Consider the following 16,636-nt stretch of genomic DNA (forward strand, 5'->3'; position numbering starts at 1 on the left):
GTTATTCTCATGTCTATACAAAATACTTATTTAACGGTTCTTCTAATACACTCTCTTAAAAACTTATCAAGTTAACTACAATGAACATGGCGTGGCGTAATGAACCTGCCACAAACGTAAAATATTACGATATTTACTATGTGAAATTTTGCTCCGTCTTACAATGTTGTTTTATATGTCTAAGTCCGATGGCCACCATCCTATTAGATGTAGCAGACTGCTGGTGCACGGTTAGCCATTTCAGGCTTTCCTGATTCAGGGTTTTTCTCTGTAGGTACTTAACTGAGTAAGTTAGATGATTAGCACTGTTCAATACCTTATGTACCTATTTGTAAAAAACCGTGTCAAGCACGCTTTAAACATAGTTTAAACTTTTTTATCATACTAACTTAATACAGTAACGGTTTTCCTAACTCAAGAGCAAAAGTTTTCCATCGTATCTCACTTTTAATGTCGTCTCATCCAAAAGAACGTCCCATTAGTGTGGTTCCTATCAAATCATTCCAGTTTTTAATGAGCTTGTCGTATCCCTTAACGCAAATTAAGCTGGCCTTCTTTGACATCGAAACGTCCGTATTTTATTCATACATGCTAATGATAATCTAAGAGACATTCCTGAAGCTATATGGTCCTAACTATAGAATCAAAGGTCCACTAGCGACTGGCTCGTAACACAAAAGCCAGAGTTTTAGAGCCCTTCAGAAAGTATGTCGACGGGCAGCCCGCCCCCGCGCCCCTTCCTCACTCCTCGGACGTCTTCACTGGAAAACATATCCATGTATGTAGTGTCGCCTTGGAGAAAATCTCTTGCAAAAATGATTTTAAAAGCATACCTATGTTGTGTATTTGCAGTGGTACTTACCTACAGTAAAGATGTGGAGGAAAGATTCCAAATCGCTTAAGAAGGACATGTGTATCAAAAGATATTTTTACATATTCCACCCTCTGACCTCTGATCCATCCAGCCATGTTCTGTGGATCCATAAATTATGTTTTATTATTACATATTAAGTGCATCTAATATTACTAGGTACTAAGTAACATACCTCCACTGTAACAGGGAATCCATTAATTACAATTACGGGTTAACTTATTCACCTGTTGTTGCTTTTATACTGTCACCAGTCTCAAATAAAAAAATCTTTCAATAGCATTCCTACGTGAAATAGGAAACCAAAACATACCATCAGAATAACCTCTGTTGAACTAACACGTAGTTCAATCAAGGAATCGAAACACCATTAGCTTTCTAACAATAAAATTTAAACCCCAATAAACTCAATGGATGTGATGTGAGTGTGAGCACGGTCTTCGGACATAGCCCCGCTTGATCCATCGCCTTGCGATTACGCAACCGACCGTAAAGCAGGCGACATGGATCGGGGCAAGAGATCTCTGTCGGTAAGTATTTACTATAAAGACGACTACCAAAATTTCGAGAAGACCCTCTTAGTTCAGAATTCCTCCTGAGACGTACTCTCAGATGCCTAGAACATCTAATCTAATGGTGTTTCTCATCCTACTCGACTTCCTTACTACTGCCGATACGCCGGGGTCATGAGCCTGCCGCCATCGCCACCGCGGCGGTTTCTGGGAACACTGACGTTAGAAAGACCCATTGTGATAAGCGAACTCCACGTCTAACAAAGGCATCGAAATCGGAGCATTTGCGGTTGTTTTTTTCTCCGGGGTGACGATGAAATAGCGTTAAGTCTGAGCTGAGGTAGGACGACTCGGCGTTCTTCTATGGTTAAATCAAATATGTAAGTATATCGTTCATCGGCTTTCTTAATGGTTGTCCGGTAGAGATGTTGTATCCAAAAGCAGAATCAGATTTCAAGGAGAAACACCGAGACCTCTTGCTGTTTTTTGTCTGCTGTCCTATTTTCATTTTACATAATAAGTAATAAAGTCATTATACTAAGACGGTATTGGTATTTGTCTGTAGGTTGGTCTAGTTTGTCCTCCGCCCTGCCCAAGCAGCGATTTTTTTTCGAAGAAGAGGGTCTTATAGGTAGTCAGTAATAGATCCAGAGTTTTTACAACAATAGCTAGACTATATGTAATATCTGTCAAAGTGGACTGATGACATTAAACTCATAACGTTAACAGTTAAAACGTGCTATATCCATGATTTATACCTACAGTTTTATAATAATAAATATGACAGTAATAAGACGCGTATAAATTTATGTGCAGACTTGCAGTTTTAACGTTTATTGGAGACATCATGTCGGATATTGCTAATTCATTCAAGCACACGTTTCTATGCGATGTCAGCATTGATGGATGGCATGTAATCCGGTAACCTTTATTTTAACTGTAAATCCAGACTCTGTATAGTATATACCCTTCCTCTTATTAAACTATCTAATGGGGGTTCATAAAACCATTTATCTTCTAGACGGATACCTCTATTACCTAGCCACAGTTCTTTTAAGACGTCAGATTGTGAAATGAATTCCATTTCTAACGAGAAAAAGCGTGATCCAGGCGAGCCACCACGCAAGGATGCGCGGGCGCGGCGCGTCGCGTTTCTTTTAGAAAGTAGCACGTGTCGGGGTTGTTCACCCTGCGCTATCCAGGTCACGCGCGGCGCGGTCGTACTTTACTCGGCCGGAGCGCGTGGACGTAGCCAGGGGGTTCTGGGGTTCACACAGTGTCATATTTTTAAATGCGATGTCGACACTTTAAGTAGTTAGGTATACCTATACGTTAAATAGACTTAGGCGATAAATGTTTAATGAAGTGCTGGCTGTAGAATTACTGATAAGTACAAGGACTAATTCAATATAAGTTTCCTAATGTTTAATTGTCATACCTTCTTAATTATTCTTACCTAATTTACCAAATTTTCATTATATGTAGGTACATTTTCCCTTTAAAAAACAAATCCTGATTGCGTTCATGTAGTCTCAAGACTAGCCCTTGATAAGGGAGCGTCGGAACACCATAATCGGTAGCATGACAAATCGAGGTCGCAGCGGATAAGGAACTCTTTGTCACTCGACTCGAGAAAGTTAAGGGTTTTTGGAGTTGCTACGTAAAGTTTAAGTGGACCCTTATTGTTGCTACGGTGACTAGAAATCGTTATTGAGAAATATTTATAGGGAAAGTACCTAAAGGTGATTATGATGAGTAAGGGCAGGCGCGGATCCAGACCTCAAAATAGGTGGTGGGCAAGTCTAAAAAAGTTATTTTGCCTCGCCTTGAGGTACTGATAGCTGTTTTTTTTGTATGCGCTTGGTAGTTCTCTGTATAAAAAATCATTGTTAAATAAATCAAAACAATAAAATTTAAACTTTTTGAAAATTTTGTCCATCAAGTGTCTGTTATACAACTATTTATTTATTTATTTAAATAAGGAACACCAGCAGTTAACACAACAGACATAAAAGTAAATTTTACATAATATTAATTTCGTTGTGAAAACTAGACTAAATACTCATTTAAATGAGGCTAATTTCATCTCGATAGGCCAAATAGTTTTTTTTTATGATAGGTACCTACACTACCTACAGCTATTTAAATGTCTGGAGAAGAGACTGTGGACTGTGGAGCTATTTAAAAGAAAGCCTATTCTTAAAAAAAACAGTGTTTCAGATTTCCTAAATTTTGACCCAAATAAATACAAACGGAAAAGACAGCTTAATGACGACGCGGCGTCTGCAATAGGTACCTACTGAAGTAATTTAACAAGCGCATCTGAATATTAAAAACTAAAATTTAAAATATTTTATTCAAATTATATGTTTTAAAAATTTAAATTTTTTAGTGTCGAAATTTAATGGGTGGAACTTTTTTATTGCTCGTATTTAATAAACTCAAGGGGGACACTTGAGTCGAACAAAAATTATCACTTTGAAGCATAATATTTTTGAAATACGTATTCAACGATATCTATACAATGTGTTGTTTTTCGAACCCGACAAACTTTAAGGGTAGATTTTACGAGTAATTTCATCGAGAAAAAAAACCCATATGTGGGGTCAAATCTCAATAGTCTAGAAATGGCGGCCATTTTAAAGTTTTAGATAATTAGTTTTTAAGCAAGGGGAAAAAAATATTCATCCTCACGTTACTTAGGCAAAAAATATATATATATAATTTTTTTTTTGTCGGGGCCCTAGATTTGTGTATATGTTTACGCAATAGAGAGAAAAACGATGGTGATAGACATAAGGCTTCCCTTTTTTCCTTTTGAAATACGGATCCGTAAAAAGTGATATTCGGGCTGTTATGCCAAAAAAGGCTTTCTTCTAAACAATATTAACACAACAACTACTTATTTTGCTTAACTGCCGAAATCAAACCAGTCTCGTTGTAGTAGAATGCTACAATTTAGAGTTTCGTGCACAACACACACATTGCTTATTTTTTAAAGAAAGAAAGAAGAAAAAAAAGATAAAACTTTATTTGACAATGACAGCTTATACTTAATATACACCATAATTCCGAAGTTACGTATAAATTTGCTGTCCGCCAAAAAGGCGTCCACTCAGCTTTTTTAAATACTAATATGTCTATTTTTTATTGTTTTATTTAAAAAGCTGTGGGTTCCCGTACTTTGTGCACGAAAGGCAAAGTTTTAGCATTCTACGGGTAAAATGCTACAACTTTGCCGTACGTAGGTAAATAGAACACACAGAACATTGGCATGACTGAAAAAATTATGGTTTTTTAATTCCTTAACAACTATCCGGAGGGCTATCGGGAGGGATTTTTTTTTAGCATAACCCGAAATCATCATCACCAACATATAAAAAAAATTGCAACACCTCTGTGATAAAATTACTAAATTATTGATATGGCCATGACCATTGGCCAGTCATTTAGGTGATGGGCATGCCCACCTTGCCCATATGGGTGGATCCGCGCCTGAGTAAGGGTAATAGTCAGTGATAATGAATGATGCAGGTTTTAAGTGAGAAAAATATAATATATTTTATGCTTTCCAAACAGATAAAACCAGTCGTCACAAAGTCTATACTTAGAACTACTTTAAAATACAATCTTAGAGTGCCTAATGTTGGAATCCTTAGTTAAGTACTTATACTTAAATAATAAATTAGGAACTAATTTAATCTACCAAGTCTTATGTGATGTTTGCGTAATAAACGTCATGGCTTACGCTACTTATTCTAAACCTGCATTATCAAACCTACTCCAAGGAATATAATAATATATTCACAGTTTTCAGCAACGTTCACAAAATACAAAACCAGCGAATCATAAGAAGTTTGAATTCCTAGTGCATAATACAATAAGACTCTAGCTTCTTACAGTTTCAGCAACCACGTAAATGGTCTAATCAAATCACAAGAAGGGTGAATTCCTAGGGCACTTGTAGTGGACGCCGTCGCGGCAACAGAACTCCTTGCCAGCGGAGAAGTTGGTGGCCAGCCAGTCGGCGCCGCAGCTCTTGACGAAGAGGTAGGCGTTCTCCCGGTTCACGTCGCGGTCCACGGCGCCGCAGATCACCGGACCAGCTCGAGCCAGGTACTTGAGGATCTGAGGAAGAGAGGAATGCTAGTCGAAACCATAGAAAAGTGGCCGCTGCACGGGTTTGTTATCGATGGCGATAAACTCGTTTAAGACGCAGTCCAACCATCGTTACTTCGTATTTATGGCCAATCGCGATATAAGGACGTTTATCTACGTGGACACGTGTAGCGGCAGCAGGGGTATTTAAATCTGAATGGGAAAATGGTAAACATTACATTAGTCCTTCTCGAAAATTCTCAATACTCAATAAGTACTCAATCTTTGATTTTGAGGCGAATAGTTAGCTGCAAAATGTTAGTGGATTATTGACTACTTTAAAAGAAATAAGGAACAAACGCTCTTTTTTTAAATGCAACATCCTGTATTGAACTACCAATCTACTAACTACCATCTTATGCACTTAGCTATCAGATGCCAACCGAATTCATTGATGTTCTGATTGCAGGTACCTACCAACATGCCATTGGAATAGCGCGAAGGATTAGGTACTACGGTGAAATTGGCAATGGGCCAGGAACTACCCACGGAACTGCAGAAGTTTCTCAAGCGAAGCTGCTGGGATGCAAATCGATCGACCGTTTTCGTAGTGCAATTTTCAATCAGAGAGAGCTCTATGGCTGGCTGCTTGGTCAGTTTAAAATTGAGGCTACCTACCTAGTGTGTACTACACTAGGTAGGTAGGTAGCTAAAAGTGAAAAGTTGGTAATTTTATGCAGTCATGTAATTCTACCCCGTATGGGATTACATGCGTCAGTGTAGGTAATGTTGTGTAATACCTAAGTTAAATTGGATGAGTTGTATTTGCGATTTTGCGTAATCACAATCCTTGTAGGTATTACTTATGCATTGAAATAAACCCTAAACCCTTTAGCTGCCAAGCCCGATTAGGTACCTAGTACCTACTCGGATACTTAAGTTTTTAAAACAGTATTGGCAGCTGAAGGGTTAACGAATTCTGAACTTAGACAGTAAGTGTAATGAAATTAGATCCACTCACCACATCCAGACACTTGCTGATGCATTGCTTGGTGGCGCCGGCGCCGCAAGACCACTCGGTCTCCGTGTCGTAGGTGACCACGGGGTCCCCCTGCGGCGGCCCGCGGGGCCTCCCACGCCGGTTGCCCACGATGCCCACTTGTTGAGACATGAACACTCCGCATTGGCAGTTCATTTCCTGAAATTATTTGAAAAGTTTGAGCAGGAATATTTAAGGACTTAAACATGGATTTCGTAACGCTTCATTATCATAAGCATTATGTGGTGTTTGGGTAGCAACTCGCAAGTAGATTTCGATCTTTGTGACGAGACGAGCTGAATATCTATCTACTTGGAATAAATTAATTTTATCAAGATCCATAACTTCTGACGCACAGCGCCATCTGTTGGCGGAGCTAAGAAACTCTTACCTCTTCGTCCGCGGCTCCGATGTCGATGTCCTCATTTTCTTGGCTGTCGGCGTCCTCCCGTTTACTCCGACCCTCGGCCGCTAGAGCGAGGGACAGCAGCGCCAATAGCAGAAAATACTTCCGTAAACCGCCCATGGTGGAGTGAATGACCCTGTTGAAAAAAAACAGTTTTAATAAGGTATATACTTACCCTAATGTAACCGCCCTAACAACCCAACAAATATGAAAAAAATGCATGTTAATTAACTAGAAAAATTACCCATGGTTTAACGAAAGTAATTATAAAAAACTCACCTGTGAGGTTACAGTAACAACTACGAGTTTCAAATGCAACGGTCCTTTTGATCCATATAACTAGCTATGTGCCGGAAGACTACCAGCCTTAGTTCAGGAGATAAGGGTTTTATACCATCAAAGGTAGCACCCAAATGGCTATTCTCGAATGCGTGCTAATACCGCTTAGTCAGCTCTCAGCATTTTCCTGTGATAGGATACGTGATCTTTCGCCGTACGTGAGCCTGCTAAAATAATTGCAATTTTACTTGTACTTTCTAATGCTTCTTTGAAGTAGGATTTAAGATTGAATTAAACGTTCAATAGCCATAAGACGCAAAGTCGATTGATTTGTCATGAAGTAAATTTGTATTTATGAAGTGCTATACGAAATACCTAACTAGTTAATATCGCATTAATGGAATTTGCTATCTCCTAAACAAACTTCGCCAGATTACAGATGCCTCTGGTTGGAATAATAAAGGAATGCCCGGCTTATCTTCCTTTTATATAGGAATCTCTAGTACCTACCTGCGTCTATAGGTATAGTCAATGGTTGTTTCAGCTGTGATAATGGGGAACAATACCTGATGCATGTCATGAAGTTGGGGAAGTGGAATGGAAGGGACACTTAAGTACTTAATTAAGTAAATAAAATAATATCTCGGGTTGGACACAGGACTTTAATTCGTTAATATACTTTAAGTACCTACATTAATGTTAGTTCCTTCCTACTTGATACTAACTGTTACAGGGATGACGGAATAATGGTACCTAATTCATACTTAACAGTCTCATTTATAGATTTAAGAGTTACAACATAGTTACTTACCTACCTATTTTTGGAAGATTACACTCTCACAGCCCCTATGTAGGTGTATATATAGAAAAGCGTCCCCAACTAAAATAATGAACCTAGCAATTTTATGTTGGTATAGAAAGATGGACTAAGTTTATATATTTTTACGGTTCCTACCTCGCGGTTACGTAGGTATCATGACATGAGCTAACAAGGTTTTTTTGCTTTTGTTTAGCCATTGTGAATTACTTATTGAATAAGTACATTCTTCTACAAACACTACAGTGCATCTAGGGTTTGTAAAAAAGTCACAGTGGTGAAAGGATCTTTCTTACCAAAACACAATAACTAGCTAACTAAGTATACTTTAATGGAGACACGATGTAGCTATATAGATCACGTTTTCGTAATGATCTTCAGAATTAACTAACGATTAAAACCCGTCGTCCAAATTATGCGTAGTGTTATACAATAGCTATAACTACTCGTACATCAAGCCACCACAGTTTATTTCTTAATCGATTGTTAACTTTGAATTACCTTTCGTAAACTGGCCATTATTATTCTAATAGAAAGCTAGTCTAGCTGAAACTACAAAATATGTTTGTCGATTGGACAAAAAGCACTAAGTAATTAATTAGATCTTAATAAATTAAAATACAATTAAGTTAACTGTTCTAATATTATTTTAAATGATCATATCATTCAGTAAACTATTAATTTCTGAAATAGATATTTGCACGTCTGTGGATATACGTGCCTCCAGCTACAATCCTCCAAAATTTAAACTCAATAGAAACTATTTCTGATGATGCCAAAAATTAGTCGTGAAATAGTCATAAATAGTCGTGTTTTCCAAAAAAATAGTCGTATCATACTTTCGGAGTTAGAGCTATACTTTATGGAGGATTATAGCTGGAGGTCTCCAGCTATAATCCTCCAGCCTCTGCAGAACAAACGGTAAGGCCTATCGACTTGGTTAAGGTCTCAAAAAATAGTCGTGAAATAGTCGTAATGACATGCCAAATTTCAGAAATAGTCGTCCAAAGATAGCAGAGATATAAAGGTACTTTGCTGCAGCCCTGGTGGAGGATTATAGCTGGAGGTTTTGAAAATATCGAATATCTTTGGAACTACTATGACTATCGGTTTGAATTATGTCTCAAAAAATAGTCGTGAAATAGTCGCTTCTATTTATTATAATTTTAAGCTTGATAAAAGCTGTTAAATAATGATATCAAATTCTTCATACAAATCAAAGTGGACGAGAATGCCAAAGCGAGCCAGTACACAAAAATAATAGCACTGAATACAAAAATAAAAGCAATAGCATTGAATTACTCATGTCGAATTTATCTATAAATCATTTATTTCGTCATACTTTGCGTCAATAGTATCTAAACGAATCTTTGGTATGAGATTTTATTGCTTTTGCTCTTAGCATTTACCTTACTGTGTACAGAGAAAACGTATGCCAATACACGCACACATTTATCTCTGTTATCTTGAAAAACGATAGCGATGACGACTACGGCGATGTAGTACCTAGGTCAGTTATTGTCATCCCTTACTATCCCGTGATCAGACAAATATTGCTATCCTTGTCTCCTTTCTAACCGGCATAGAACGCGTGAGCGACTGCGTCACCGGTAACATCTTGACAAGGTATAGCAAACCGGTATTTATTACGTCCCTTATGTGACCGCCGCCGCGCACCGCCACCGGTGAAGTTGGGGTTAGTATTTTGCATGTTTTGTTTGATAATTTGTTTACAGTTTAGTGCAAACTATGGTCACGATCGGTGTTATTGTTGGTTGTTAAAATATTGTGAGTGCTCTGTATGCAAATGAATATTCAAGATGTTATATTCTAAAAGATATTAGTGGATGCAGATAAGAGTATTTAGCGAGTGCTATGTTTGAATATTTGCAAGTAAGTATCCTTTTTAATACTCAATATCAAAGCAAGCCATCCCATTTTGTTGTGCTCAGCTTATTTATTAACATGATTTTTTATTGAAGTATCGTAGCCAAATTATTTTTTAATATCTATGCTTAATATGTATGGGGATTGTTATTCAATTAACAATTTTAAACTATGAGCTAGTAAATTGTGCATACATGCAATCAAGGCATTCATGTATATATCTTAGTAGATACGAAAATATGTGGGTATCATCTATTACCTACATATGGTAGTCCTGGTTAAATGTGGATATTTACCCCTCAATAGCAAAAAAAGGCGTTATTGTTTGTATTTCTGAATGAAACTAGGCAAATAAATATATGTATAAAAAAAATATTATGTGTAACCTACCTATAAGCCTACCCATTATTATTTCAGGTGAAAACACAGCCTATCGATGTAATGCGCCGATAAACTATCATGACTGCATTGATGTAATGCGCTAAAAAACTGCAATGGCTCCGAATACATGATTACCAGATAAATCCTAGGTAAGAATTTATCACTATTTTTAACCGACTTCAAAAAAAGGAGGAGGTTCTCAATTCGTCGGGATCTTTTTTTTTTTTTTTATATTTTTTTTTATGTATGTTCACCGATTACTCCCCCGTTTATGAACCGATTTTGAAAATTCTTTTTGTTGTTGTATTGGGTTGAGCTCCCAGGTGGTCCCATTTTTTTTTCAGAATTTTATCTCACCCCCAAGGGTGGGTAAAGGGGTAAAAACAGAGTATGAATTTCCATTTTGGGCACATATTAACCGATTCTAATGAAATTAAGAGCGTAAATATAGTTCTTATAACAAAAAAATATGATGGTGACCTTGAGCTGATCTGATGATGGAAACGGAAGGCAGTCAGGGGAACTCCTCAACGGTATATAGCAACTACTTCGTGTTTAGGCTTGAATGATTCGTATTGATTAGTAGGACTTTTTGGTATCTTTTGCACCTTACTTTTGATTGAAAATTATTACAAATAAACTAAAAACTATTAAATAAAATAATAATTAAAAAAATTAAAAAACCGACTTCAAAAAACCACTAAAATGTAAAACCTTAAATTATTTCTTACATTTTAGTGGTTTTTTGAAGTCGGTTTTTTAATTTTTTTAATTATTATATGGTATTGTGCTTATACTATGATACAGTGTTGTGGTGCTGAAGTTGATAAAGTTATAACAGCCAATTTACTTGTCAAAACTCATTTGTACCTATCAGTTACAAGCGACAAAAACGTGTTTCTGAACTAAATACCTATGTAAGTAATTCACACCCTGTGAAATTTCATACAAGTTTCAAACGCACCGTCCGACCAAACCGGTTTTGGACAAAAGCCAAATTGTTTACTCAACTATCTCTTTCGCTCAAAAACAATAGAGGTCGGTTATGGGACATACCTATATATTGAAAAAAGCGAATACACTAATGAACAGTATTTCTACTCTACCCTTTTCGCACAAAAGTTCGCAGTTTCAAGTTATTGTTGCGATAAGTTACTGATAAGAAATTTTACTCCACTGTTTGCTGTGGTCTCCAAATGACACTAAATTACCAAACAAATAGTCTAGGTGAAATAACATTATTACTACTGGTATCTACCTACTCGTATATTATATATATATGTATATAATATTAAAAAAAAACAAATATTTTTATTAATAAGACGTTAATTTGCCTTATTTTTTTTCAGCGCAGCTTACGTGTGTTCTTCAATAACGTCGCAAGCTACAGTGGCTGTTCATAATTTTTGCAAGTTCTACACCTACAGGATTCAGTTATCTGGGCATTATAGATACCCTATTATCACCTACGAAGTTATTTAGGTATATTTATTAAAACTATTATACAAGGTGTTGCAAAAAGGGTATACTAAGCCGAATGCTACATGTGCAGCATGGTATATCTAAGCCTGAAACTGAAATCAGAATTTAAATATTCGCGAAAAAGATATATCATTTTTCATAGAAACTTAGTTGGTCACGTGACTTTTTACTATGGAGAATAAAAATAATTAAATCCTAATCTACCTAAAGATGAATGAAGGAATGAATAACTTAAGTATAAATAAAAGTACTTTCGGCCTGTGATTGTAATTAAATGAGTTATATTTCATTATGACAATAACCGTGATTATACTTAACTAAACCTACTAATGAACAATCTGTGATTACTTTAACTTAAGCTTATTATGATATAGGGCTAGAAAATAATTATTTTTAAATAGTGAAATAACTACATATTTAAGTTCATACCATGTTTTTTTTTATTGAACTACGTCAATATTATATTATTACTTAGCAATAAACCAACTGTGATTATTTTAAATTAAACTAAATATGTTTATAGGTAATATTCAAATAATACTGAGATAATTGTATGAAACCTAATCTACCTAAAGATTGTTTAATGAATAACTTAAGGGGTACAATTTAAATCGTCACCAAAAAAACTTTTTGTACGCTAAGGTTTAGCACCAATAAAATTGATTAGGACCATATTAATTAAACTTAAACCAAAACTGAGATACCCAAACAATAACGTTTACGTTCCAAAATAAATAAACACGCCCCAAAAATTATAATTGTAAGTTTACAATAGAAAATCTTTTTCATCGCCAAAACGGATAAATCATCACCAAATTATGCTATACTAAAATAAAAACATTGACACCAAAACTAAGTGTTCCATTTTTTTTTATGTCACCAAATTATCCTACCCAAAAACACACACAGATAGACAGGTAGGTAGATAGATAGATTCTACATGTATGCATACGACCACTCGCTTTTCGCTGTACATGTATGTATAATATGTATTTACGTGATAGGTCGCACCTTATCGTAATTTTTAACTATTTCAATGCACTTACACACATAGGGTTCATCTAGATTCTAGGTATGCAGGTTTCCTCACGATGTTTTCCGTCACCGTAAAAGTCCGTGAGACTTACCTATCATCATCATCATCATCATCATCAGCCAATAATCATCCACTGCTGGACATAGGCCTCTCCCAAGGAGCGCCACAACACTCGGTCCTCGGCCTTCCTCATCCAACCACTACAGGCTACCCGCCTAAGGTCGTCACGCCACGCCCACGCTGCGTTTGCCTGTTCGTGGTCTCCACTCGAGAACTCGTCTACTCCAAACAGAACAGCATTATTTGTGTGATCCCGGGATAGTTGACTGGAAGAGATCGCGTTGAGGCGATAAGTCCGCCCTTGTATACTAGTCTAGTTTAATTCTCTCCATTTTTTTACTGTTATACCTATGTATATTGTATACAATAAAGTGTTTAAATAAAAATAAATAAATAGTAAGGGACGTAATAAATACCGCTTTGCTATTGCTTGTCAAGATGCAACCGGTGACACGTTCGCTCACGCGTTCTATGCGTGCGATGCATGCCGGTTAGAAAGGAGACAAGGATAGCAATATTTTTCTGATTACGGGATATTAAGGGATGACAATAACTGACCTAGGTACTACATCGCCGTAGTCGTCATCGCTATCGTTTTTCAAGATAACAGAGATAAATGTGTGCGTGTATAGGCATACGTTTTCTCTGTACACAGTAAGGTAAAGGCAAAAGCAATAAAATGTCATACCAAAGATTAGTTTAGATACTATTGATGCAAAGTATGACGAAATAAATGATTTATAGATAAATTCGACATGAGTACTTCAATGCTACGGTGCTATTATTTTTGTGTACTGGCTCGCTTTGGCATTCTCGTCCACTTTGATTTTTATGAAGAATTTGATATCATTATTTAACAGCTTTTATCAAGCTTAAAATTATAATAAATAGAAGCGACTATTTCACGACTATTTTTTGAGATATAATTCAAACCGATAGTCATAGTAGTTCCAAAGATATTCGATATTTTCAAAACCTCCAGCTATAATCCTCCACCAGGGCTGCAGCAAAGTACCTTTATATCTCTGCTATCTTTGGACGACTATTTCTGAAATTTGGCATGTCATTACGACTATTTCACGACTATTTTTTGAGACCTTAACCAAGTCGATAGGCCTTACCGTTTGTTCTGCAGAGGCTGGAGGATTATAGCTGGAGACCTCCAGCTATAATCCTCCATAAAGTATAGCTCTAACTCCGAAAGTATGATACGACTATTTTTTTGGAAAACACGACTATTTATGACTATTTCACGACTAATTTTTGGCATCATCAGAAATAGTTTCTATTGAGTTTAAATTTTGGAGGATTATAGCTCGAGGGACGTGTGGATATTTGTATGAATAATGATGAGCCATGTTGAGTTGGATATTGTTGCAAAATAGGTAGACAGTAATATACATATTTTATCAGTTATAATTAAAAAATAGGACTTAAATTAAGAGCCTTTAAAAAAACTGTACAAATCATAAGAAACAAAAACAACAAAATAAAACAAGCAAAATGTTTAATAATAAAAGATTACTTATGTGTAAAAAAACATACTCTTTAACACTACAAATAAAAAAACGACAAGTAATTCGAGTAAATGTTCATAACACTTTTGTTACAATACTGATTGCATGAAGACAACATAATAGTTTATTGTTACATCAACATACATTATACTGTTTACCTATATTGTAATTGAAACATTGCTGTTGTTTTATTATAAAAATTAACGATCGCCAAGTTAAAAATTACATCTAACAATTTAACGTACATGCATACATGACAGAACATTGTGGTTTACAGTTATTGAGGTTTTTTGCAAAAGTATCAGTCTTGGGTATTTCTCAGAGCATTTGATTGTTTATTTTAACATCTCATATTTTAGTTACTTTTTTATTGTTAACTTATGATTAATTGTACTTTTAAGTGGTGTTCTCACATTGAGACTATCATTATTTAACTTTATTACTTAGTTTTATTTAATTTACCACATTTTGTGTTACAATTGGCACTGACAACTTTTTATCACCTTATTCGCTTATTCGCTAAACTTTCTTACAATCTCAACAAGATATTTGACCTGCTTATTGCTAAAAGAATAAATTAGTAAATGTATAAAATATATTAGCCTTAACAGTCTTTGGCCAGCATGAGCTTGGCTTCCCCCTCGAACACAACCTTCTTTTCCTCTTCAACAATGCAATAAAATTTAACTTTCAGGATTTTCCTGACATCAACTAGTTCCACACTGATTGTCAGCTTCTCACCAACAAAGCACTTGTTAGGGAACTTCATGGTTTGAGAGACGAGCACCGTGCCGGGCCCCGGCATGTGTGTCCCGATGAGTCCAGCCACTAGCCCGTTAAGCAGGGCTCCATGGACTATTGGCCTCTTGTTGCCATTGTTTTTGTGCAGGTGATTGTGATCACTTGTGAGATTAGAGAAGGCATCCAGATCCTTCTGTGTTAATGTCTTTTGTATTCTAATTTTGTCTCCTGCTTTAAAAGCTACACTGGTGAATGAAGTAGTGTGCAATTTACATATTTTTTGGTAGTTTCGATTGCTAGCAGCCAAGTATGGAAATCTATTAGACAACATCTTGTTCATTTTGTGTTTAAACCACTAAATCATAAGCTTTTGTTCAATTCAGTCCAGATACATCTTGCAAGAAAATAGCAGCAAGATTAGCAACTTTTTTATCCTCTGATTTTTCAAAATCTTTAATTTTCAGCAGATTTTCTGCATCTAATATTTTGCCTTCAGGTTTTTCATATGCATAAATCAGCGTTGTAATAATGTTTGCCACTATGTCCGTATTATTTCTGTTAAGAAGTTGTATGATGGGTTTCCAACCACAATTTTCTTGAATATACTTAACATTTAATGGATCTGAAAAATAAGCATGTGTTACACATGATAATGCATATAAATTAGTTATATCTTAACTACCACTACTATTAACGTAGGTATTTACCACAAGATAAATTGCATATTCCTGAACAGGCAAAGTGAAGTAACTTCTCATCATTTTCAGTATTTATAACATGGAGAAATACGTCTAGAACCCCAACATCGCGAATGTAGCCATAGTTAATAGGATCGTAGGCGAAATTGGCCAAATTTGCCAAAACTTGTGATTTAGCATCTGAAAACAAAGAAAAGATCGATAGTTAGGCTTAGAACTTACGACACCACTAAAGAAATGACACAGAAACGAACTGGGTCCTTATGCCTTTCTTATGTATTTGAAATGAGGGTTTCATGCATACAAAATAAGAATGTAACAAAACAAATACCGTATGAAGTGGAATTTAGATATTCATCCACTAAAAGTGAGAGAAATTGCTCTCGATCTGTCCCATTATCTGGAGTTCTCCTCTGCAATTGAGATTTAGTGCTAAACATTTAGATCAACAGTTAATCATTTGAAATTACTATTGTTTTGACCAAATACTTCCAAAATTAATCAAATATTTAATTTTTGCTGACCAAAAAGCTTAACTTTGCTCACAATACGCCATTTTGAAAATTTTGACAGATAAAGATAACACCACAGAATACATAGATACGCTACCTCAGAATAATAACGGCACTATCAAAAAGTTCAAAAATACAGGAGCTATTCGTACTTGCTTGCTGTAGGAATAGGAACCAAGTAGGAACATAAAGACAAGCTAGAATGTTCGAGCCCGCGACAGAGGCAGGAGATCGCGGCCGCGACACATAAAAATTTATCAAGGGAGACCGAGAGGTAGATCTTGTTTCATAATGTATGGC

The 16,636-nt window shown here is 36.0% G+C and overlaps 2 protein-coding genes across 2 annotated transcripts; both read right to left on the reverse strand.

The window, feature by feature from the left end:
• Window positions 1–4,943: 4,943 nt before the first annotated feature.
• On the reverse strand, window positions 4,944–7,724 carry LOC105382468 (follicle cell protein 3C-1). Its single transcript, XM_011552358.3, has 4 exons — window positions 7,206–7,724; window positions 6,912–7,062; window positions 6,503–6,679; window positions 4,944–5,511 (listed from the first exon to the last, which is right to left on the reverse strand). The coding sequence occupies exons 2-4, from the start codon at window positions 7,044–7,046 to the stop codon at window positions 5,317–5,319; spliced, it is 507 nt and encodes a 168-aa protein (XP_011550660.3). The 5' UTR covers window positions 7,047–7,062; window positions 7,206–7,724; the 3' UTR covers window positions 4,944–5,316.
• Window positions 7,725–14,536: 6,812 nt separating this feature from the next.
• LOC105382502 lies at window positions 14,537–16,401 on the reverse strand. The gene is given in 4 exon segments (XM_038108402.2): window positions 14,537–15,490; window positions 15,492–15,748; window positions 15,834–16,004; window positions 16,156–16,401. Coding segments are annotated over 4 exon segments (1,038 nt in total). The 5' UTR covers window positions 16,265–16,401; the 3' UTR covers window positions 14,537–14,989.
• Window positions 16,402–16,636: the final 235 nt, after the last annotated feature.

Source organism: Plutella xylostella, chromosome 15, assembly GCF_932276165.1.
Source record: "Plutella xylostella chromosome 15, ilPluXylo3.1, whole genome shotgun sequence".
Lineage (NCBI taxonomy): Eukaryota > Metazoa > Arthropoda > Insecta > Lepidoptera > Plutellidae > Plutella > Plutella xylostella.

Excerpts from the sequence above, each read along its gene's own strand:
- LOC105382468 (XM_011552358.3), bottom strand. The coding sequence starts at position 7,046 with ATGGGCGGTTTACGGAAGTATTTTCTGCTATTGGCGCTGCTGTCCCTC. Across the intron at positions 6,680-6,911 it reads TCGGAGCCGCGGACGAAGAG|GAAATGAACTGCCAATGCGG; the intron begins GTAAGAGTTTCT and ends AAATAATTTCAG. Across the intron at positions 5,512-6,502 it reads TCAGCAAGTGTCTGGATGTG|ATCCTCAAGTACCTGGCTCG; the intron begins GTGAGTGGATCT and ends TCTCTTCCTCAG.